This window comes from Parus major, chromosome 8, assembly GCF_001522545.3.
Source record: "Parus major isolate Abel chromosome 8, Parus_major1.1, whole genome shotgun sequence".
Lineage (NCBI taxonomy): Eukaryota > Metazoa > Chordata > Aves > Passeriformes > Paridae > Parus > Parus major.
The window spans coordinates 441,022-463,954 of record NC_031777.1 but is presented as its reverse complement, the minus strand read 5'-3'; the positions used below and the strand labels follow the sequence as shown (position 1 = coordinate 463,954).

Genomic DNA, 22,933 nt, shown 5'->3' with positions numbered 1-22,933 from the left:
ACACACCAAACACACTCTCTGCCAGTGCTGGGAGCTCAGGCAGGGATGGGTGTGGGTAGGACCAACAAATTGAAAAGTTACAGCTTTAAAATTGAAGGGTTACTCCTTAAATTGCACTGGGTCAGAACCAAAACTGGCTTGAAAATGAAGTCACTCCTCTTTGGATCACTGGATTCAACGCTGGCATGAAGTATTTGTGCTGCTGTATTGCTTTAGCACTGACTGCTGAATACACACCTGGAGTACTACTGCTGCTCTACAAAGGTTCAATGTTTGCACCTAAAATGTCCCCAAAATGTATGGGAACTTTGTCCTTTCACACTCAATCTGCTTGTCTGGATTTCCTGCACAGAAGTGGCAGGACAGTGTCCATCTGCCTGGGCTGCAAGCCATGTTGCCAGACACAAATTCACTTCAAAACCAAATCTTTTACATAAACATCACCTGAAGTAGAAAATTAGCACTTTGAGGGGCCATGATATAACCTACAAGGTATAAATAGTGCACTTAGATTATTCTCTGCTTACCATGAGCTCCAAGATGCCTTTTTTGTACAAGGACAACACGTCTCAAACCTGGCCTGCCTGGGGTTCAGCATGAAGAGCTCAAGCATTTCCAAAAAGGCAGTCTGTGTAAAACACTGCTATTGAAACTCTGAGACTTCATAAACTGTTTAATTCTCTCTTTCTTTTTTTAATTTCTCTCCCTTTCTGACGATTTTGTGATGGGGAGAATCAAGACAGCCTCGACTCCCAAGCACGCCCTTGCAGGGAGTATTTTCACTTGAGAAGTGACCACCATCAAACCACCCAGAGACAAAGCTCTCTGGGGCAGGTGCAGGGGGGAAGGAGAAAATGTTTTTTTTCTCCTGGGGAAATGTTTTTAGCCAGAGCACAGAGGATGCTGGTTTACCTCTCTGTGAAGCTGCCACTTGGCAGGAGACGCTGGGCACGTCGCAGTAGGCGCCAGTCCAGCCGGGCGGGCACACACACCGGGTCTGGGCCAGAGTCTGGACACACGTGCCTTTGTTCTTACAGGGAGACTTGCTGCACAGATCCACCAGTGACTGCAGAGGAAAAAAGCCATGAAATACAGCAGATGCAGGAGAAACAGCACTCAGATGCAAAGAAAACCACTCTGGCTCCCTGTGGCACTGGAAAGAGCAGGACACCACCTGCCAAGCCCCAGCCAGGTACTTTTCTGGCAGTGCCTAGAAAAGTTCAGGTGTACAGAGGAATAAACCCCAGATGGCAGCACTATTTCAGAATTCTCACAGCTCACCATGAAGGTGGATCTTTGCTTTTAGCAGGTTTGATCTCTCCAGTTCCACACTAGCAGGAAGCTGCCAGCTATTCTCCCTCAGTCCCCCCATCTGCACTGCTTTTTGAGGATGACAGATGTGTTCCACATTTTGATCCATAATTTTCCTCTCACCATGCCTGCTCTTGGCCCCATTTCCTGCAGTCTGGTCTCTCTGACTTTCTGTGTCTTCCAAGATTTGACTGAAACCCCACAATAGTTTTATGAACTGAAGATGGGCTGAAGCATGCTGCTTTTCCTGATTTCTCATATAAAAACAGAGTCTAAAACTCAGTAAAATGATCCTATGAAAGATCCAAAATAACTGTCTGCTACAATATAAACCAGCCACTAATCATAATTTCCTTTTTTAAGCAATTCAGCTTCAAATTAATACAGCTATTTGATGGACTTCAAGCTGACTTGAGGAAGGGGGAGGTTTTTTAAGTGAGTAGCAGTGAATTTTGGCTGTAAAATGCAATTTCAATTGCAAAAAGTTCTGCTTTTCAGATGCAAACTGTCTCCTCACAAAGATTAAAGTTTAAAAAAAAAAAATCTGTGCTTTCACAGGCAACCAAAAGGAAACTTGGAATTAAGTTTTATCACATGTAGTTGAGCGTGAAGAAGAAAAAACACCGAGCTCTTGCTTCTGCATTTGTAATGAGTAGCTGACTGTTTTACATGCAAATTCTAAAACTTATGAATCATTGTCTGATTTTGTGCTGCTTATTTAGCTTTGCTAATTAGGTCAAGCCAGTTTACCACTAAGACAAGAACTACAGTGTAGCTGTAATCTATAAATCTCCCCAATACAGCTTTGAGTAGTACTTATCTAAATTTAGAAAGTTCTGGTTCCTTGTATAAAATGGGTAATACATCACAATCAAGCTTAGCTGAACATAAAGCAGACTTTCTGAGAATCCACAGCATTTAATTTGGGGAAAGGAACATTAATCCTTTTCTCCAGTAAAAAACAAAGCAAACATAACAGAAGAGGAACTACTGAACTTCACAGTGCTGCAGGATCACTCTCAATGCTAATTTTCCCAATGAGGTTTGAGTGGTGTGCACAGAATGCATAATTAGGGGAGCAGAGGGGTTGCTTTTTTTCTATCACTTCATTACTTTGCATTCACTTCCTCCATTTGCAATACCTAGAAGCAGACCTGACAATTTAATGTCTAGCAACATTCTTCTGTAAAAGCACCTCCCCCAGTGCCACTAAAATGCTTCTTTCCAACACTCACTGCTTTACAAAGACTAGCTGGCACCAAAGAGAGCTGCAAAAAATTCTGACAAAATTGTAGTGTTTCCCAGCAATTTAAGAAATTCACCCTTTCTTTTTAATGGCAGCACTCAAGACTGCTGGTGAAGGAAGCCAATACAGAGTTTACCAATCCAAAAGCAGAAATAGTCTCAAATCATTCTTGCTGTTTTGATAAGAACAGAATCAAAAGAAAATTCTGATTTGGAAAACATCACTCAGTTTCCACTGTGCCAGGCCAAGTTAAGGGTTTTTAATGGGCACTAGTCAGTCATTTACAGTACACAGGGTTTGCAGCTCCTGTGGAAAACTAAACTGCCTGAAGTGTGCAAGTAAGGCTAGAGATTTTTATTGAGGTTGTGGATAGGACAAGAATGTCATTTACTGCCTCAAAACATTTTCTGGCTTCTTGTGAAAAAAAAAAAAAAAAAAATTACATTCAACCCTGATTAAAATTTACCTTCCTGTAAAAAATGAACCAGTTAAATCTAAATACTGCTGATCAGATTGATATTCTGGTTTTTTGTTTGTGCTTGTTTGCTGGGTTTGTTCTTTATTTAATACAGTATTCTGTCTTCAATCAGGACAATTTTATGTTTGAATGAAATGCAGCCATTTTCAAGACTAACAGCTGGCTTTCATTTAAGAAAACTAATCTAGAAAGTTCCAGTGACACCTGTTCTCATAAATAACCACTTTTCTCCTCTTGCACAGAGACAGGGGATGATCTTTAAGGTCTTTTCCAGCCCATTCTGTGATTTCCAGTTTTGAACAGGGGCACCTAACAGGTCTGAAGGAACAAGATCCCCTTTGGCACCTCACACCTCTCTCTTTGCTGCTGGACAGCTCAAACAGCAGTGCCACCAGAAGTCACCTGAAACTTTTTTTTTCTCTTTAGATTCTGCTGTATTTCTCCTCACACCTGGATTTCCCAGTCTCCTCTGAGCTGAGCTCCTTTGGAATAATCTCTCATGAGGAGTTCTGTTTATCTCAGTTCTCTGGGTCAGGAAGAAAACCTCAAAACTTGTTAGGATCTTGTTTCTTGTGTTTATTAGGATGTTATCACAAAACTTGGCAGACTTTTCCAGACTTTCTGCACAAGTTTAATTCATCCTGCCCTTTTTGGCTCACTATGGCTTTGATGGCACAAAATGGCCCCAAACCACACAGCTGTTTTATTTTTATACTTATTCTTATCTAATTAACAATAGATACATAAATTATTTTTCTTAGTGACCCAATGATCCATCACCTGTGTGCTGCACTGTGATATTTTCTATCTAATCACTCACTATTACCCAAAAACCTCTAGAAGAAGAAGATGAAGAAGAAGGAAAAGAGACAACACCCTAAATTCTCCATCTTGTCTTGTGTTTTCTAAACTGGTTTAAACTCTAAACTTTAACTTTTTCACTCAGTGACTTAAGAAAAGTTTCTAATTTACACACTCACACTTTTAGCTTTTCTATCTAACAGTTGTTTTCATGTAACACCATAAAAATATGCCTATAAATTTCATGTTCTGTGAAATTCATTGTTCTCCTGGATCTCAGAGCATCATCAGAGACAAGGGCACACACTGTGTGTCTCAGACTCCACCATCACCCACCTTGCAGTTCTTGCCAGTGTATCCCAAGGGACACAGACACCTGTAGGTGCCCAGGCTGTCCACGCAGGTGCCCCTGTTGAGGCAAGGATGGGAGTCACACTCGTTGATTTCTGTCAGGCAGAAGGGCCCTGTGAACCCCAGAGGGCACTGGCAGCTGAAGGAATTGATCCCATCCACACAAGTGCCTCCATTGAAACAGGAGCTGCGACAGAGGAGGAAGAAATGTAAGCTGAGACAAAATGCAATTAGCTCACAGATAAAATAGAACATAAACATGACTGAAATAAGGGAGAAAAGCAGATAAAAGGAGCTTCTGACCGCTGCTAACTTCTGGCTGAAGAAGCATAAATCAGAAAACAGCAATCCTAGGGGATTCCAGCTCACCCTCCAGCTCACCTTTGCCCCAGCAGACCAAGAAACTAAAGCAGGGTTTTAATGAGTCATTAGTGATGGATGTAACTTGTTTAATGAAATCTTCCCAGCCTCAGTGTGACCACAAACAGTCCCTCGTGTGGCTTGCTCAAACTGATAAATTTTATTACAAATTACAATTGTATTACAAATTATGAGAAACAAAACAATTTGCCTTCTTTTTTTTTTTTAAATCTTCAAAGGAGTCAGGGCTATGGTTTCTCAAGGAAAAAGTTTATACAACATGCAAAACACAAGCATGTTCTTCACTGAAATTATATGGAAGTATTGGTATTGCTAAATCCCTTCCTTCTCTTCTCATGAGAATCTAAAGTCCTGATTTATAAAACTACTCATACATGCCCTGGCAAAATTCAGATCAAAGGAATTATCCCCCTCCTCCCCAGTCTTCTCATCCTAAGAAATTCTGCCAGGTTAGGTGTCCTAGGGAGAAGTGACTGGGAAAGTTTGGAGAATCGATGCCTCATGCAAAATTGACTCCGTTTTCCTTGTAGAGGAGCTCCTGCTCCTCTGAGATCAGCCTTGAGATAATCAGTTTGATAAAGCACACAAACCAAATTCATGATCTGCTATCTCTGTGCCCTGCCAAGAGAGGAGCCACTGACTCAGCTCCCTGAACTCACAGTGCAGGGAAGCAAGTTTTAAACATCACAATTCTGTGATCACGGTAGAGATGTCAATATTAACCTACTTATCAAACATTAAACTGCTTATCAGAGAAGTTCCTCTGTCTTGGAGGCTAAATTCTGTTTTAGAGGGAGAGCAAACTGCCAATCACCTGGCATGTTTCACCGAAACCAGGCAGCAAAAGGAGAGGGCAGCTTCTCACACAACACAGGGAAGAATCATTTGACCCAAATTCAAATCAGCCAACCACCACAGTGCTCTGAAGCAGAGCTGGGTAATTTTGGTTGAGAAGGTGTGACTGCTTTAGCTTGGCAGAGCCTTGAAAATTGCTACATCTTTAATTCATACCTGCAAGACTGGTTCCTGTCCTGACTGATAACAAAAACAGGATGAACCTCAAGGAAGAGCCAGGAGTTCTGCTAAAACACCCCAGCATACTTCACTCCATTCAACAACTGTTGTGCAAATTAAACACACCCTCATCAGTGACACAATCCTGCTCTTAAGAAAAAGATATTAAAATCCCTCCTCCTCAAGTGCAATTTTATAAAAGGCAGGAAAGATCTTTTCCATTTGAGCAGAAAATACTTAAGAAAACCAAGAGTTTTGCATAATTTGTCTCTGGTAACTAGACTAGAACAGACTACTTCTTAATTATTTTTTTTTTAACCATTGCAAGTTTTAAAGAATCTGTTAGAAATTGTTTCCCATTTGAGAATCTGAAGTTACTTACAATCAATCCTAAAGAAGCTTAAAATAAATATGCAGGCAGATGATGGAATCACATGTTTAACTCTCAAAGAGCTCTTAAAACTACCACATGAACCATTTATATAAGGAGCAGCTGTTGAGCATTTTAACTCACTTCCACACCTCCCCCTTTAGAACGACCTCAGGTTTTATCTCAGCACTGCTAAACCACAACCAATTTGTGAGCATTAAAAGACCTCTAATGATTAAATCTTTCCAGTACAGAACTTAGTGGATTTAGTGTTTCTCCTGGTTGCTTTTTCATATTATTTGCTGTCAATAACTCAGGACTAATTTACTTTTCCTGCCTTTCTAACAGTTGGCCATTGCCTCCATTTATGCAGCTTTTACATTTCTCAACAGAGTAACCATTCATAACCAATTATTTCCCCTCTCCTAGGTGACAATGGCCTTGTAAAAATATGAATTATTTATATCTCAATAAGCTAGCATCTCTGTTTTAACCTTTGTTAAACACTGTCACAGTCACCCCATAATGGAATAGAAGAAAACGAGGACCAGGCAACTGCGCTTCAGCTGATCCAGCTTTCCTGGCAAGAATCACAAGTGTGCCTGTGACAAATGGCAGGAAAAGTGAATTCCCCTGGTTAAAAGCTGCTTGAGAGCAGGCCTGGCTGGAGGGCAGGAGCAGCAGGAGAGGTGTCTCACCTCTCGGTGCACTCGTCGATGTTGCTCTCGCAGTTGGTGCCCTCGAAGCCCGGCGGGCACTTGCAGGTGTAGCTGTTGACAAAGTGGGTGCAGGTGCCCCCATTCCTGCAGGGCTCACTCAGGCACTCGTTGGTGTCTGTCTGACATTTATCCCCATGAAATCCAGGCAGGCAGATGCATGAGAAGGAGTTTATCCCATCCACGCACGAGGCTCCGTTCTGGCAGGGATCTAGGGCAGAAAAGCACCATGGAGGGTGTTAAAATGGGGGATAGAGAAGGGCCAGCTCTAGAGAAGTGGTTTCTATGGGAAAAAAAAAGATGTCACACAGCCCAGAGTGTGACAGAGTACTGAGAACTTCTTCTGAGCCACTCTATGGAACAGGGAACTGCAAAGCATTATCAATACCAAATTTACAAGGTGTGGATCAAGGCCAACCTTCAGGCCCTAAAGATTTCTCTGCTGGAATTTGTTCAACCAAAACCCAAAGCCTTTTGTTTTATTGTTCAATCAAAACCCAAGATTTGGTTTAAATCTTGGTTTTAATCTTGGTTTAAAATTCAAATGCTGCTTTTGTGACAGATGCCTACTAATACAACAAAGAGTAGCAACTGTTGCTTCTTCCTTACCAAGTTTTATTCATCAGAGGACTCAGCACACTCTCTTTTTTTCCAGACTCTGCTCAACACAAGAGACAACTTGTGTGTTTAATTTTCAGCATGAAAGCAGTCCAGACAAATCAAAGGTGTATATTAGCACATATATCAGCACTTGTGCATTACTGAGCACTTGATATTTTTCCCAGCATCACAGACTGACTGGGGAAAGGCTGACAGAAAAGATCACAAACTCATTCATCACCTTGGACTCGCCTCAATCACTGCATTTCTTGGTATTTTCTTTATCCCTGCCATGCTCTTGCTACTTGCTCACCAGTTTTTTGTCTAAGCCACCTCCTACTACTGTATTCCTTCTGCTTCCACAAGTACAATCTGCCTGAAAGATTTCTGCTGCTCAGTAATTTCTTCCTGCTTTTCTCCTTCCACTTCTGAATTTAAGACCCACATTCCTGAAGCCAGATTCCTTTTCTACTCTGCATTCCACAGAGCAAAAGCCTAATATATGAATGCAGAGAGGGGAACTGGGAGGGGGAAGGAAAAAGGGAGAAAGCAGGGGGGTTGAAAAATAGGTTACCAAGCCTTTTTTTTTTTTTATTTAGGATTATCTTTAAGTACTATTAAAATATGAACATGAAAATGCAAACAGACTCCACCAAAAATTTCCAGTTTATCAGAAGCATCATAAGCTAATTCTGTTTACTGGGAAATGAAGAAATGTGAAAGCTAATTAAAGCTCATTTATTGACTGAGAAACATGCTCACATGTTAAAAATCTGTCTTATGAGACACACCTGCATCCATTTAAAGGTCATTTGACTACTGCAGAGAAAAAGCACATTCAAAGCAAGACCCCTGGCAGCTATGAAATGTTGTGTCTGTGGCAGCCAGCCACGTTTGAGCCAAAAGCTGTGCATTAATTCTCTGTGCCACACATTTAGTGACAGAAGGAGACTCGGGTATCAACTTTTCAATAAGTTCCTGTTGTTGGAGGGTTTGTTTGCTTCATAGATTAAAGACATTTGGCTCAAGGCATGGAAGGTTTTTGTTATGCTAAATGAAATCAGCTGTGGCAGTAATGTGAAATGCTTCTTCAGCCTCATGGGTGTGCTGCCTAAGACAACACAGGGTGAAGCTCACAGCTCTCAGAGCACTGGGGAGGAGGGAGAGAGATGTCCCAGCTGTTCCAAAGTGCAAGATGAACACTTGGAGAACGTTTTTATCTTCAGACACCCACACAAAAACTAACAGGACAGGCAATGATTTTGTTGGCTTCAGTAAGCAGAGCTCTGGGTCACTGCACTGTGACACTTTTTGTGCTGTACCTGTTTGCTCAGGAAGAAGGAATCAAAAGCTCAGGCTGAGCCAGACACCTCAGAAGTTCTTTGAGCAGTGCTGCTTTGGGGGCTCCCACGGTAACTTTTGCTAACAGACTTGTTTGGATCCCTCTCCACAGCAGTCATGAATTTACATTTTTTTTTTTTTTTTCCCAATGCAAAACACAATTTGCTAAGTTCACATTTGCTAAGTTTGCCTAAGGTCTTCAAAATTCCATTATGGTTTTAAGCTGATGGTAAAAAAAGGGGGATTGGGGTTTTTTGGAGCAGTTGTTTTGGGTTTTTCTGGTCATTTGGTTGGGTTTTTTTTAAAGACCCAGCCAATCTAAGAATTACAGCATTGTGAACTCCTCCAAGGTTTGATAAAGCACTTTTCAAATAGCAACAAGATGAACTTTTAAACACGTGGCATTTCTCAGGAGACTCTGATTTTGTCTGATGATGATGATATAGAATATGCCCAGTAAGAAAAAGAAGCTACTATGTATTTGGTTTCCTTTATAAACAGCAGTGTCAAGGATGTGAAATTAATACTTGTTTCCTTGCAATTTCAGTACCCATCAGTGTATGGGCTACCCTCCTGCAACTGATACCTATTCCAGAACAGAGGAGGCCTTCCTGCTGCTTAATTTGTTTTCAAATATGGATTAACTGGAACTGCAACAGGACCCACTCTTCCAGGAATATTAATGTCAGACAGACATTTCAGGAAGGACTGCTCTACCCCAGATTCCCACCCCACCTCAATCAAACTGAACGTTGAAATACAGGTAAGCCCTGCAGTGGCACCTTAACCTGATGCATTAAAATTTCAGGCAAATACAGTTTTGCATTTAACAGCACTTCTTATTCAAGTATGTAAACTCCAAGGACCTTCTCAAGTTAAGGATCTGGGAACAACAGCTGCCATCAGTTAGGATGCTGTGGTCCATTTCTAGCAGCCCAACACGCTGCACTTTGACTGACTCAAACATCACAAAGTCATCAACAACACCACCCTGAAGCTTGGGGTTGTTATTTTTTTTTTCCTTTTGGCAAGAGATTCTAAAAGACAGTTCAAAACCTGTCAATCAGCAGCCAGCAAAGTTGTTTTTAGGGAGAAGTGGGAAGCAATGTGCTGATACCCACTGGCCAGGCAGTCGTCGATGTTGCTGTCGCAGTCCCCGCCGGTGAAGCCAGGCCGGCACTCGCACAGGTAACTGCCCTGGATGTTGTGGCACAGAGCGTGGTTTTTGCAGGGCTTGGAGAGGCACTCATCAATATCCACTGTGCATCTTTCCCCTGAAATGTGGAGAGTCTGAGGGTGAGAGCCTTCACAAAGCAAGAACCCCTGACAAGAGGCCAGCGCTGCTCAGCACTGAGAGCGCAACACGCCCCCCAAAATCCACCCAAATCCACCCAAATCCACCCAAAATCCACCTTACCTTCCCAGCCAGGGGCACACTGGCAGGTGTAGCCTTCAGAGTCAGGAGATTCTTGGCAGATTCCCGAGTTCTCACAAGGATTAGGGGAACAAGGAGAAACCACTACCTGGCAGTTCACACCTGGGGCACAGAATGGGAAAAAAGCAGAAGAATGTGCTGCTAAGGGCTTGGTGCTTCTTGGAAGAATGAACAAAGAGGTTGTAACTCACATGGTTATCCCACACTGCAGTGGACAGCACTGGCACAGTTTGAAAAATCTCAGCTGAAGGAAAAGGAGAGCAGAGCTCTCCTCATGGGCTGAGTGTAGAACCAGCCACGGTCATTTTGAGTTTAATGCCCCTCCAATTTCCAGGGCATTTATGTAAATTTCATCATTTACAAAGAAAATTAAGCTAAGCTTTCAACAGGACATTTCTTAAGGCTTAGACAAGCCCTTGCTAAGTATTCTATTACTGTATCATGTCTACAGGAACTGACTGTAATTTAACTTCATACAGCCATGGCATTTCCCATCTCAATTGCTATTTCCACAAAGTTTAATGAAAAGGAATTACTCTAAAGGTGCAATAAAGTAAAAAGGGAAAATATAACAAATTTTCTCTGAGTTTTCACCTTTGAATCCTTTCCTGCAGGTACATCTGTATCCATTCAGCAGATCCTCACAAGTTCCTCCATTCTGGCATGGGTTTGATTTACATTCATTCCCTTCTGTTGAGCAGAAATCTCCTATCCAGCCTGGGTCACAGACACACTTGTACCTTGAAAGGCAAAACACAACTAGTTTTAGAGCATGTTTTTAGATAACTCCTCTACCAGTTTCTCCTGCAGATTAGCTTTGGAAAGAAAACCAGAACTGTCTTTAGAAGAGCCCTAAATTACTTTAGACTGCTTACCCCAGCTGTATAGTTTTGAAAATACTGAAAATAAGCCCGCCCTTAAAACCACACTCCCCTCACTACAGTTTGCACAAAGTGTTCAGTCAACCAGCAATATGTTTCTGCTTTGATAAGACCATCTCAACATATTCAAACAAAGACAGAAAAGATAAAAAGATTTTTTAAAAAAAAGTGGAGGGGAACAATAGGTCCCAAAGATAACTAGACTGATTTAATACCAAATAGTGGTTTCAAATGAAAACAGCTGGCTGGGAGCAGGAGCAATCTTCTCCATCACGTTTCAGAATCTGAAGCAGAGCACACACCCCACCCATGTGATGAAGAAGGGACTTGTTGAATCAGCCTGGACTCAGGCCACACAACACACACTGCCCTGCAAACACAGTCTCCTTCACCTGGCACAGCATGAGCCCTACGTGGGTTTCAATGCAGAGTGACAGATGACAGACAAGATGAACAAAAATCTGTTTTCCAAGCTTACAAGGAGGCTGAATTAGCAATAAAGGCAGCCTTCCTGCCCTACAGAGCTTCCTGCAGCAGCAAACCACTGCCTTGCCCAAGTGCTGACAACACTTCCCAGGATGCAGCACTTATTTGGGAGGCTACTCCATGTACAGCTGAGAATTTTCACAAACAAAACATCCATTACCAAAAAGAAGTCTGATTTAGGGCTCCCAAAAGCAGCATTTGGGACTCCTGGACGGGAAGATTCAGAAGCAACTACTGCCACCAAAATAAGCAGAGAGAATCTTCCTTTCTCTTCTCAGACACAAAGTAATATGAGTAAAGCTCAGCAGTGGACAAAGTGTCCTGGGTGAAATATCTGTCCCCAGTGTAAAAGTTGTCAGCCTGTGGTGTTTGGTTAGGAAGAAAAGCATCAGCCAATACAGTCCCCCATGCTCAATGTTTAGGTTTTGATGGAATAGATTGCTACTGCTCCCCCAAGATTTAATTTGGAACCATTTCTTCATTTTAATTGCGTTCACTCCACTCACTAGAATCACCAAACCCTCCCTCTAGATGGTGGCAGCACACCCTGCACCACCAGCAACCACCACAGAAAAAGCCAGATTGAAACACCAGCTGGTGGACGAAGGTCCACACCTTACTGTCACAGGCAGCAGAGACATTGGGATGCTGAGAAATCAGAGAAAAACAGAATTCTGGAAATCAAGAAGCCAGCAGGCAGGTTTGTGGAGGCCTTACCCAGTGGCAGTGTGTGTGCAGTTGCCATGCACACAGGGGTTGCTGAGGCAGCCATCTGCCTGGGCCTGGCAGTGGGGATGGTGGAAGCCCTCGGGGCACACGCAGCGGAAGCCGTTCACCTCGTTGACGCAGGTGCCGCCGTTGTGGCACGGGCTGGACGTGCACTCGTCGATGTCCGCGTTACAGCGGGGCCCTGCGCGGCAAAAACAGCTTCTGCAAAGAGCCTTGGCTTTGCATCTCTGCAAAAACACTCGGCTCAGCAAGCATGGAGCTCACATGCCTCCAACTCAAGCCACGAGAAGCGTTTCTGGGAGATTCCTGTGCCTGGAGAACAGCACTGACACTCGGGCTAGTATTTACAAACCATTCCAGAATCGCCACTGAAAATCACCCATTGATGCTGATTAGGAAAGCAAGAATCACTCAGCTGGATCATGCTTGCAACAAACCTCTCGAGCTCTGAGCTCCACTTGTCTGCAGCCTGCTCCTGTGCTCTGAGGTGCCTACCCCTGGAGTAAGCAATACTGCCCAAATGTCTGCAGAAAATACAGCTCTTGTGGTTTATTGCGCAAAAGGGGCGCTAAAAAACACCGCTTCCTGTTTTGCCTGCCTCTGGTTACGACTGCAAGATCCTTGAAGCAGTGACCAAAAGGTCTTGTGAGGCTGGAAAGCTAAACAGAGTGAATGATGCAGTAAGTTGAAAGCATTTTTAACAGAAGGAAAGGACAGAGAGACAAGACCCCACGCAAGCCGGCTCCCCAAAGACTGGAATATGCCAATTCATCATGTTACTGAATTATTTTAACACTAAGAGATCCAGCAGGATAACAAATATGGAATGCCAGCATCATAGGGGAGTGATAGGCATGAGTGATCAGCATCATCCCTCATCTTCTGGGGACTAGAGAGTGCCAGAGCCATAGAAAGGAAGGAAGGATGGAGCGCCAGGAGTTTAGAAAGACCCCAAGAGAAAAGCACAAGACACATGAAACCTTTTAGTGCTCTTTCTAATGCTTTTCAGATCTATTCTAATTAGAATCATTCAGTAATAAACAGTAACAAAGGTGATGAGAAAGCTGTAATAAACAGTACCAACTGCTTCACAATACTTATTTTGTATTACCCTACATGGCTCAAAACACAAATGCCCTTATAAACAGTGGTAAAGATGTGCTTTAGTCATCAGAAATAGTCCTGATGTTGACTCAGAGTTCTAAACGTGGACCCAGAGGTGTCTAACCACTCATTTTTTCAGCCCCACTTTTACTGCACCAGAGAAACTTTGTAGTTTAAAAAAGAAAACAGAATAGACCATGCTATGACAGAGAAGTACTGAAAAAATCATGTTATTCATCTGAAGGGAAGCAACTCATGGAGAACACCAAGTGAATGCTGTGATTTCACAGAAACAGAAATACTGTTCATGGTCAAAGCCCAAGGTGGAGTCTAATCAAACACCTCTCCATATTGCTCACAATTCTCTGTCCCTGGAAAGAGGCTGTAAATAATAAACCAAAGTCACGTGGGTTTATTTGTTATAAAACCAAGAACCATGAATTGGACTTAATTACCTAACAAGAATGGCATTTCACAGCACAGATCAGGCCATTTTTTCTGCTTGGTGGGACTGGCTGCAATGCAAGATGCTAAAATCCAAAGATTAGAAGGGTTTACTGAGATACCAGCTGAATCCCTTGCAGTCAGCATGCAAAGCACAGCTTCCCTGGGATAACTATCTTCAGAAGAATTCTGAGCTCTTGGCCAGCTGACTTTACCTGTAAATCCAGGCTTGCAGGCACAGTTGTAGCGATTAATGCCATCAATACAGTCCCCATGGATGCAAGGGTTACTGGCACAGTCGTCAAAGTTGTTTTCACAGTTTACTCCTGGATTAAAAAAGAAAAGGAGTTAGAGGAGTAATGAGGGTAAATCTTACAAAGAAGGCAACAAAGCTGTTTTCCCAAAATAGCCAAATTAAGAATCCCACCTGCTTCAAAGTCACATTGGGGACAATTTAAACAGGTGATGATGAAGAAGCGCTGCAACACCAAGGAATGCCACCTGAGCCACTGGGTGCTGACTATTGAACTTATACTAATTATTTAAACACATTTTGAAAACTCTGCCTAATCTTTCTGCAGGCCTCACTTTTTCTGGAGTAAAGAGGAAGCAAATTCTCCCAAGACCAGTTGCAGCAGCAGTTAGGCAATCCACACAAACACACCAAAGTTCAGCAAGGAAAAGCAGCGTGAAAACAACACTCTCCCACCATCTCAAATCTAGCACACAACAAGAAATAATTACATGCTTGAATCCAAACCTTCCACCTGTGTTTTACATACCTGAGGTGCCCAGCAAGCAGTTGCACTGGTAGCCATTGACCAGGTCGATGCAGCGCCCTTGGTGGAGGCAGGGATTGCTGTGGCACTCGTCAATCTGCTCGCTGCAGATGGCACCCATGTAGCCAGGGTTGCACACACACGTGTAGGAGTCGATGCCATCCTGGCACTCCCCGTGGTGGCAGGGATCAGGGTCACAGTTGTTGATATTCTCCTCACACAGAAGGCCAGTAAAACCTGAGGAAAAACCATCAGCAGGAGGAGTAAGGAAGGAGTTAACTGGTAGTGAATACAGAAAGGATTGTATCAAGAATCAGCACAAAGGGGTGACCGGGCACCTCAACTGCATGTCCAGCCCTGGAGCACAACACTCTGCTCTGTTCACAGCACTACAGAACAACAGCATGCACAGAGAACCCTGACACTGAAAATGGTCACCTTCAGTTTATTTGGAACAGTATCCACGAGAGGAAACATGTAAATGTCCATCAGAAATATTTACTTGCATCAGTATGAAGGCACACTCCTGCCATTATTTCCTCTACACAGTAGCAGAGGGACAGAGTGGGGCTGACCTTGTTAGAATGAGAAATTACTGCAAAGATGCTGCTGAAACCTTCCCAAGGGGAACTCCCTTGGCTCATGTCAAAGCTTCTGCAGCTCTGCTGATCAGAAAGTTCCTTGCCTCTTTCACTGGGTAACTTTTCAGTAACTGCAATCAAGCACCAACTGCAAACTCACTGCAGGCTGCATGCAACCTCTGGGTTAGGAGCAATGAAACAAAGCAGCAGTTTGGCCTGTTTCATTCTGCTTCAGCTGGGAAACATCCTGAGCAACAGAGAAGGACAGAACCTATGCACAAAAAGGGCTAAAGGGTTTGGGAAGCTAAGAGCAGCCAACAGCTCCCTCAAGAACCCTGCTTTCCATGATGGAGCAGAGGGGACAATCTCAAATAAATGGTTTTCAGAGCAACAGCTCGTGCTGCTTTCCAGCAGCTGAAGATCAGGAAGGCAGAACTTGAAATTTCAAGACACCAACCGGAGACTGATACAAACCAAGCTGCAGGGAATTTCAACAGCTGAAGAGTGGTTCTCACCTGAGCATTTTAAGTGGATAAGAGGCTCCCCATTTTTCACACAGGTTTGTGGTTATTTCTGTGGTCAAACATACCAGGTGACGGCTAACATTCCCAAGTTCTGCGAACGTGTGCTTGGATGAATGGGTGTGGAAGTGGGTGGGGAGAGGGAAGGGAAGCTAGTTAGAGAGATGGATATAAAAAGATGTTAGGGAAGGAGGAAAAACAAACCCATAAGGGGACAAACGGTGGCAGAGGGAGGGGAAATAAAAAAAAAGGGAAGAGACAAATAAAAGAGGAGAGACCTGAAACAACCCAAGAAAAGAAAAGCCATGATCTACCACTGGGAAGGAGAAGTGGAATAATGCCAGAAGGGAAAGAAAAGACAAAAAGCAAGCAGTAAATAGAGCTATCTGTACAGCATTTGGCCAAACATTTTGCAGTTTTCAATCACGTCGGCAGCCGGCGATTACCATTCAGGGAACACATCACTCATATTATGAGATTAGCAGAGCAAGAACATACTCAAACATTATTGTCCAGTAACTGACCTGCCCCCATGAGGAATTCCACATTTCAGTCTTACAGAAGGCTGTCAATATTAAATATAACACTTAGCACAGGTTCATTCCAAAGTCATTACCTTGCCTGCTGTTGTGGCTCAACTGGGCCACTTGGAGATCAGGAATATTTCTGGATCTCTTAACTGAACATACCTCCCCAAAACATGATTTCTCTCTCTGCAGACAAGGGCTAGGCTAGGCAAAAACCATTTGAATAGAGACTGTGAGAATCCTTCAGACAGGATGGAAAACAGCCCTAATACAGAGTCCCTCTTCCATTTTCAGTCAAAGATTTAACCAAGAGTTTTACTAAGAGCTGCTGCTTTGGTTGCTTTCAGCCTGAAAATGCTCCATACACCTTTTGCTTTAATGGAAGCAATTGTCTTCCCTTCTCAGGTGGGATACCTAGAATTTCTGTATTGAGGTGGTTCATGCAGCTAATTTTAGTGCCAAATTCAGAACTTGCTTTTCAAGGCACAGCTCTCCACATTGTCCTCCTCCACACCACCCAAAACCCTCCCAGGCCTGATAAGCTCTGCATACTCTGCAAATGAAAGCAACCAGAACACACACCAGCTTGAGAAAGACTAAAACAGTTTCCAAGTTTGGAGGAGATTTGAGCTTTTCCTTCTTTTTGCAAGTGTCTGCTTAGTTTGTCCCATGAAGAAAAGGAAAATTCTGACCACAGCAATAATTTCTCTCCTGGTCACAACTACTGCATTCTCCTTCTTCCAACAAATTCAGTGCCTCTTCAGGAACTTTGGGAATGCTGGAGACCACGTGTGAGAAAACCCAGGCTATTTTTAGGCTAACCTCTGCTACATTCTGTGCAGTGAAGTCAAATATGCCTTAATAATTTGATTGTTGGAGTGATCCAAAACGAGAAAAGTTGCACATAAATCTAACCAGCCTCACTGCACATTACTGGGACTAGGACAGCTCCAGGAACTGTTCAGCTTCTCCCCTGACAGAAGAGCCAAAACCAAGGCATTTCCTACCTGAATCTGTAGCATGAGCAGTGTTATCAGGCACCATCAACTGAAAGCAACCAAGAGTAGCTCCTTAGTGAGAATTAGAATATAACAGCTCTGAACCCTCTTATTTGACCAGATGTAAAAATGAAGATAAAAACACATCTACATCACCCCTGGAGGTCTGAAGATAAGAAAATCCTATCATTAAACCTGACGCTTCTGAATATGTAATCACCAGGCATTAAAAAAACCACCTGAGTTCCATCCACAGCTCTGCCAAAATTTCTGTGTGATACCTGACAAACCATTTCAGTCACTCTGGCAGGCAGCTGCTGAGTGGAATTTCTTCCACAACTGCATTTCAGTCTTAGCTTTTGACATGAAATAGCCTGATGCAGCAGAAACCAGAATGCACAGCAGCACTGCTCTGTCCATCTCTTGTTTTTCAACTGCACATGATATAATCTGGTTTGGGAGAAAGGGAGGTAAACCACAGATTAGAGCCTTCACACTCATGTGTGAATTCCATATTTAATACAGAAGAAGCTGTCAACTTCTGGGAAGCAAAAGATGGTGCTGAAAGAGGGAAGCCAGAGCTCCCATCAACTGAACTGCCACAAGTGAAAGGCTTTCTCTCCTTAAATGCTATTCCCTGCACAAAGGAGTGGACAAAGCTCTGCAACAAACAAATTTCAGAGAGAGAGAGAAAAAAACCACTGACATCTTTGTGACCAGCCTTTCATGTGTTTAGGTTACCTCCATCCAGGGGCTCTGAACACAAGACTGACCTGTGGCACACTGGCACTCGTAGCCATTGGGGTGGTCGATGCATTTGGCTCCGTTGAGACACGGCGTGCTGGAACAGTCGTCTATGTCAATCTGACACACAGCACCACTGAACCCTGAAAGGCACAGAAACTGATGGCAACCCAGGAGCTCATCCAGACAGCTGCACTGCCAGGGGTTACCCACTGGCACATCCTCAAACCCACCCAAACCTCAGCTCAGCAAGTCTACACCACGCCCTGGATGGATTGGCTCCTCATCCAACCCATCCTCCAAAGGTTCTGTCTTCCAGGTCAAAGCTGGGATGGCCAAGTCAAACAGAAATAATGCAGCATGCCTGCCTGTAAAACTGAGAGCCCACCAATAAAAATCTTGCAGGTAATCAAAGCAAGTAGCTAAAAATAAAACAACAGTGCATACATCACTAGAGACTAGAGTCACTACAGCAGAGTAATACAGCACTGGAGCTTTCAATACAGCTCTTGAAATAGTTAACAAAGAACTGACAGGTGATGTCAGGTGATGCAGATCCTCAGGCAGTTTGAGAAAAATAAAAAAATGAAAAACCATCAGGAATTCTTCTTGGAGGAAAGAGCTAAAGCAAGAGTCTGAAGATCATCAGTCAATAAGAAGGGATGCATGTCACGAATATTCTGTACTCGAAATTTTTTGGTAAGCTGTGAAGAAAACAAGTGATGTTCACTCTACAGCTAACATTGATCCCTCAGCTCAGCTCTTTTCCTTTTCTAGTGGAGCCCAATTCATCTCACTCCTCATGCAAGCAGCATCAACAATACTGATGCAAAACCAGCTTCTGCCTAAAATCCTCAGAGAAATACAAAACCCTGCAGAGGGTCTGGCCTCTGAAATATGCTGAGAACCTCACTATAATTTCCACAACAACAGCAGCTCACTTTGCCAGCTGCCCTTTTAGCTGAGGTGTCCAACTGTGTGCTTGTCTATTCTTGCCCTTTTATAAGTACAATATTATTGCAACCAATATGAAACTATTCTGATTTAATATTGATGGCACCTCACTCAAACAGCTGCTGCCTTAAGAACAGCAGAAAGTCACAGCAGAAACTCACAAGAAACACATCATCCCACAACATCTGTGCAGCCCTTGGTGGGGTGAAGCAGGAAAAGCTTCCAGAAATAAGAACTCACCAGGAGGACAGACACAGAGGAAGCGGTTGACCTTATCAAGACACACTCCATTGTTCACACAGGGATTGCTTAGACATTCATCAATATCTTCTTCACAGTGAACTCCTTTAAAACCTGCCAAAAAAATAAAAATATATGAGAAGAGGTGACTGAAGGCTGTAGAATGTGCCCTTGAGAGCATAACTGCCTCTTATACCAGTGCTGAAATCTAAGCAGAGTTTTTATTGCAGGTCTGCAGTCTGGACAGAAACTATGAGGTAAGAACACACACCAGAGGTTAAAAAGGGATTGATTGTGTAGGTTTCACTGCTGCTGAAGATGCTCACCTAACCAGCAATAACAATAAATCTATTAATAATAATAAGTCTATGCTGAATTCACATCTAATGGTTTTTTTCCACTTGAGAAGGGGTTATGTTAATTACTTTGTAAAAGGTATATAAACAAACACAACAGATAGTTTTAGCTCAAGGGCTTTCAGCTAAAGGCAGAGCACAAGAAAAACATTAAGAAGGGTGAAATATTTGGAGAACTAGCATTCCACCTTTTAAAACATATTAAAGATTAATAAATACTATATTAATAAAAATTCCTTGTAATTGTCATGGTATCAGCAGACACCATGACAATTTTATATTATATATTTTTATATGATAAAATTGTCATTGTGTTTATATTTATGCTTTTAGTACTTCATAAGTCTGTGCAACCAGCAACTTGCATCCTTTTCTTCTTTCACCACTTTCTATCAGGGTGCAAAACAGAAGACTAACATTGGTCATTGGTTACACTGGCCATGCAGATTTTACAAGCACAATTTCAACAGCTATTCTTACAGTGACTTCCTCAGTTCAACAGGAGCTTGCATAATTTTGGGTATTTTAAGCAAAGAAAAACCCCAAACACCATTCTCCAAAATGATCATATGCATTCCTCAAAACACAGCCACTCTTTTAAAGGTTGCAGCAGCTTTGCTTTCACAAGCAGAAGACTCTGCACATGCACTCCACCAGGCACAGTAACAAATATTATCACACATACCCAGCTCAGAAGGCCAACTTCCTTTGCTGATGCAGAGATTGGTTTCTTTCTCAGCCCTCTAATTGCTTTCTCCCTCCCACACACAAATGCCAGCTCCTCCTGGCTGGTGCCAGCACAGCAGGCTCTCTCTCACCCTTCAGCCTCACCCTTTGCAGCTTTGTGTTCCACCTGAGCAGAGCTGGCAGCCCTCTCTGAGCTCTGCCCTCTCCCACCTGTGTCACAAACTCCCCTCACCTGGCATGCAGAGACAGGTGAACCCTCCTATTTTATCCAGGCAGGTGGCATCGTTCTGGCAGGGGTTTGAGTGGCACTCATTGATGTCCATCTCACAGCGAGGTCCTGTGTAGCCCTTCAAACACTCGCAGTGGAAAGAGCCCTCGGTGTTGACGCATTTCCCGGCATGTTCGCACGGATTGCTGTTTGCTGCAACAGAAGTATGGACGTGTGTGTGTGTGTCAAAACCTCTCCTCAGAGCAGGAAAGACACAGCATTCTTTATTAGTCATGGTCTTTTCCAGTGGGCATTCCTTTCTGGCAAGTAATATTGGGGGAAGACTGTTCTTCTGGGGGAAAGGCCACTGAAGAAAGCAGTGGCAGCTACTCGTCTGTCAGGGGCAAAAAGGATGGCTGTCACTCTCAGGGACCAGAGGAGTAACTCTGCTTCATTACATGTTACTAAGGACAGTTCTGCAGAGAAAAGTATCAGCCAGCAGAGGTTAGAGAATTAATGATGTTTTCAAGGCCTTATTTCCAGATCACATTTTACATTTACTTCGTTCCTGAGGCTGACAAGATGCCGCCACAGCCACAAAACAGCCAAACTTGTCCTTTTTGTGTTTTCAAAAAGGAACAGCACTCTTGTCCAAGGCAGACTGAGGAACAAAATTCAAAGAAGTGCTTCTTTCCAACCCTTCTATGAGTGCTGGTTAGGCATTACCTTCACGCACCATGCTCTAAAAGCATGAACGAGCACTCACAAAACTGTGAGCAAGCCTGTAAGAGTCCAGCTAATCCCCAAAACAACACAACAGCATGCTATCAGAGAACTACTGCTTTAAAAGCCCACGTGGTCACCAGTCTTGGAAGGCACTCAAAAGATCCAGCCATATTCTGGCTGTCAAACAGCACTGATATATTTCTACCGAGGCCGTAGCCGCAGCAGCTCCCACATGAACTGCGGCGCTTTCATTGTACCCTGCAGTTCTAAGGGACAGCTTAATTATCACATCTGTTTGCATGCACTCCCCACACAGGCCTAAAGCCCTCTTGCATGAGGAAGAATGGTTAAGCATCTCCCTGCTTTTCACATTCCAGTTCAAACATGGACAACTATTCCGGCTCAGCTCCTCGCCCCAGGTCTCACACGAGGCTTAAAACGCATCTAAAGATGCTGAAGTGGAAGGGGGAGAGCATGAAAGGAGTCTTGGGTGGGGAGAAGCTGTGACACATCCTTGCACTCGCAGAGAGCAAATGGGAACTCACCCATTGCACACTCATCCACATCCTCAGTGCAGTCTGCTCCCTTATGGCCCTGGGGACAGGTGCAGATGTAGTTTCCATTCACGGGGTTGGTGTCACACAGAGCACCTTTCTGGCACGGATTGCTAACACAGGCGTCATCCAAATGGCACAGAAGACCTAAAGAAGCACCCAAGAGTTTATTAAAACAGAGAGATGCAGCAGTCAGACTGTATTTTACACAAATTCTGTGTCCTGATATTTCAAATAGAGGCTCTCACAGCTAGAAACTTGAGCAATATCTTACAGGCTTGAGCCTAGGAACTGCTGAAGAGAATTCATCACACCCTTATAAAACATTAAATACAGATTCTGTTACTTTGGAGGTGTCTCCAGCACTTCTGAAGTAGGAAAATGCCTGACCATTATCAAAATCTCATCCTTGGAGCAGTTAACTAACTCTTCACTCAAACCAGCGTGGTAATTTTTCTGACAGCTGAAAAGGTGCACATGAAGCTTACTTTAATTCAGATATGCAGACCACTTTTGTTTCCATGTAGTTAGGAGATTCACCTAACCTAAACCAGAAATTTTTCCACTGTACCAGTGAGGATGCCCAGATCCCAACACAATCACATAAAAATATCTGAATTTGCTTTCTGCAAATAAGATTATTATAAGGGGCATAGAGCAAGTCACACTCAAGTGCAACCTCTCAAATACAGATTCTGCTAGGGGCTAGGGAAAGATCTCTCCTTGCAACCTAAACTACAAGAAGTTTGTCTTCTAGCCTGGTACAAACAGCTCTTTGTCCCAAGACAGAGGGCTTTGCTCACGGACGGCGCTTTTCCTTTCGGTGGCCGAGCGCGTGAAACAAACGCTTCAAACAAGCGCACAAACCCCGGGAAGCGCCTCCCATCAGAGTGCCAGACCTTGTGGCCTCACCTGCCTTTCCCTCTGGACAAATGCAGGAGAAAGAAGCCACCCTGTCGATGCAGGTGGAGCCATTGGCGCAGGAGGCAGTGAAGCAGTCGTCGATGTTCTTGCTGCAGTCGTCGCCGCTCCAGCCGTTGACACAGACGCAGGCGTAGCCCCCGTTGTGGTTGGTGCAGGTGCCCCCGTTCTGGCAGGCATTGGGCTGGAGCTGGCACTCATCCACGTCCTCGGTGCAAAACTGGCCTGGTGCACACAAATAAATGGCTTTAGTGGTGTTTCAGATGCTCAGGCTCGAGGAGGTTTTTGCATGGACAAGGTGGCACCCAGATTGCAGCACTCGAGTGCCACAACCTCCACAGCACTGTCACCAAACCAGGCATCCCTGAGTGACCCCAGCAGGAGCTGGGCTGCAAGTGACTTCAAAAAGAGTCACTTTAAAAAGAGTCACTTTAAAAAAGAGTCACTTT

The 22,933-nt window shown here is 43.6% G+C and overlaps 1 protein-coding gene across 1 annotated transcript in view; it reads right to left on the bottom strand.

The window, feature by feature from the left end:
• Positions 1-22,933, bottom strand: part of NOTCH2 (notch receptor 2) — a 77,648-nt gene that overhangs the window by 23,853 nt on the left and 30,862 nt on the right. The window contains exons 5-18 of the mRNA XM_019007585.2: positions 22,476-22,709; positions 21,555-21,710; positions 20,308-20,496; positions 19,033-19,146; positions 17,868-17,981; positions 14,471-14,704; positions 13,904-14,014; positions 12,129-12,321; positions 10,639-10,784; positions 10,027-10,146; positions 9,731-9,883; positions 6,651-6,879; positions 4,173-4,374; positions 690-1,066 (exon numbers count right to left, since the gene is read on the bottom strand). Coding sequence (XP_018863130.1) covers positions 690-1,066; positions 4,173-4,374; positions 6,651-6,879; positions 9,731-9,883; positions 10,027-10,146; positions 10,639-10,784; positions 12,129-12,321; positions 13,904-14,014; positions 14,471-14,704; positions 17,868-17,981; positions 19,033-19,146; positions 20,308-20,496; positions 21,555-21,710; positions 22,476-22,709 — 2,572 coding nt within the window. The remainder of the gene's footprint in view (positions 1-689; positions 1,067-4,172; positions 4,375-6,650; positions 6,880-9,730; positions 9,884-10,026; positions 10,147-10,638; positions 10,785-12,128; positions 12,322-13,903; positions 14,015-14,470; positions 14,705-17,867; positions 17,982-19,032; positions 19,147-20,307; positions 20,497-21,554; positions 21,711-22,475; positions 22,710-22,933) is intronic.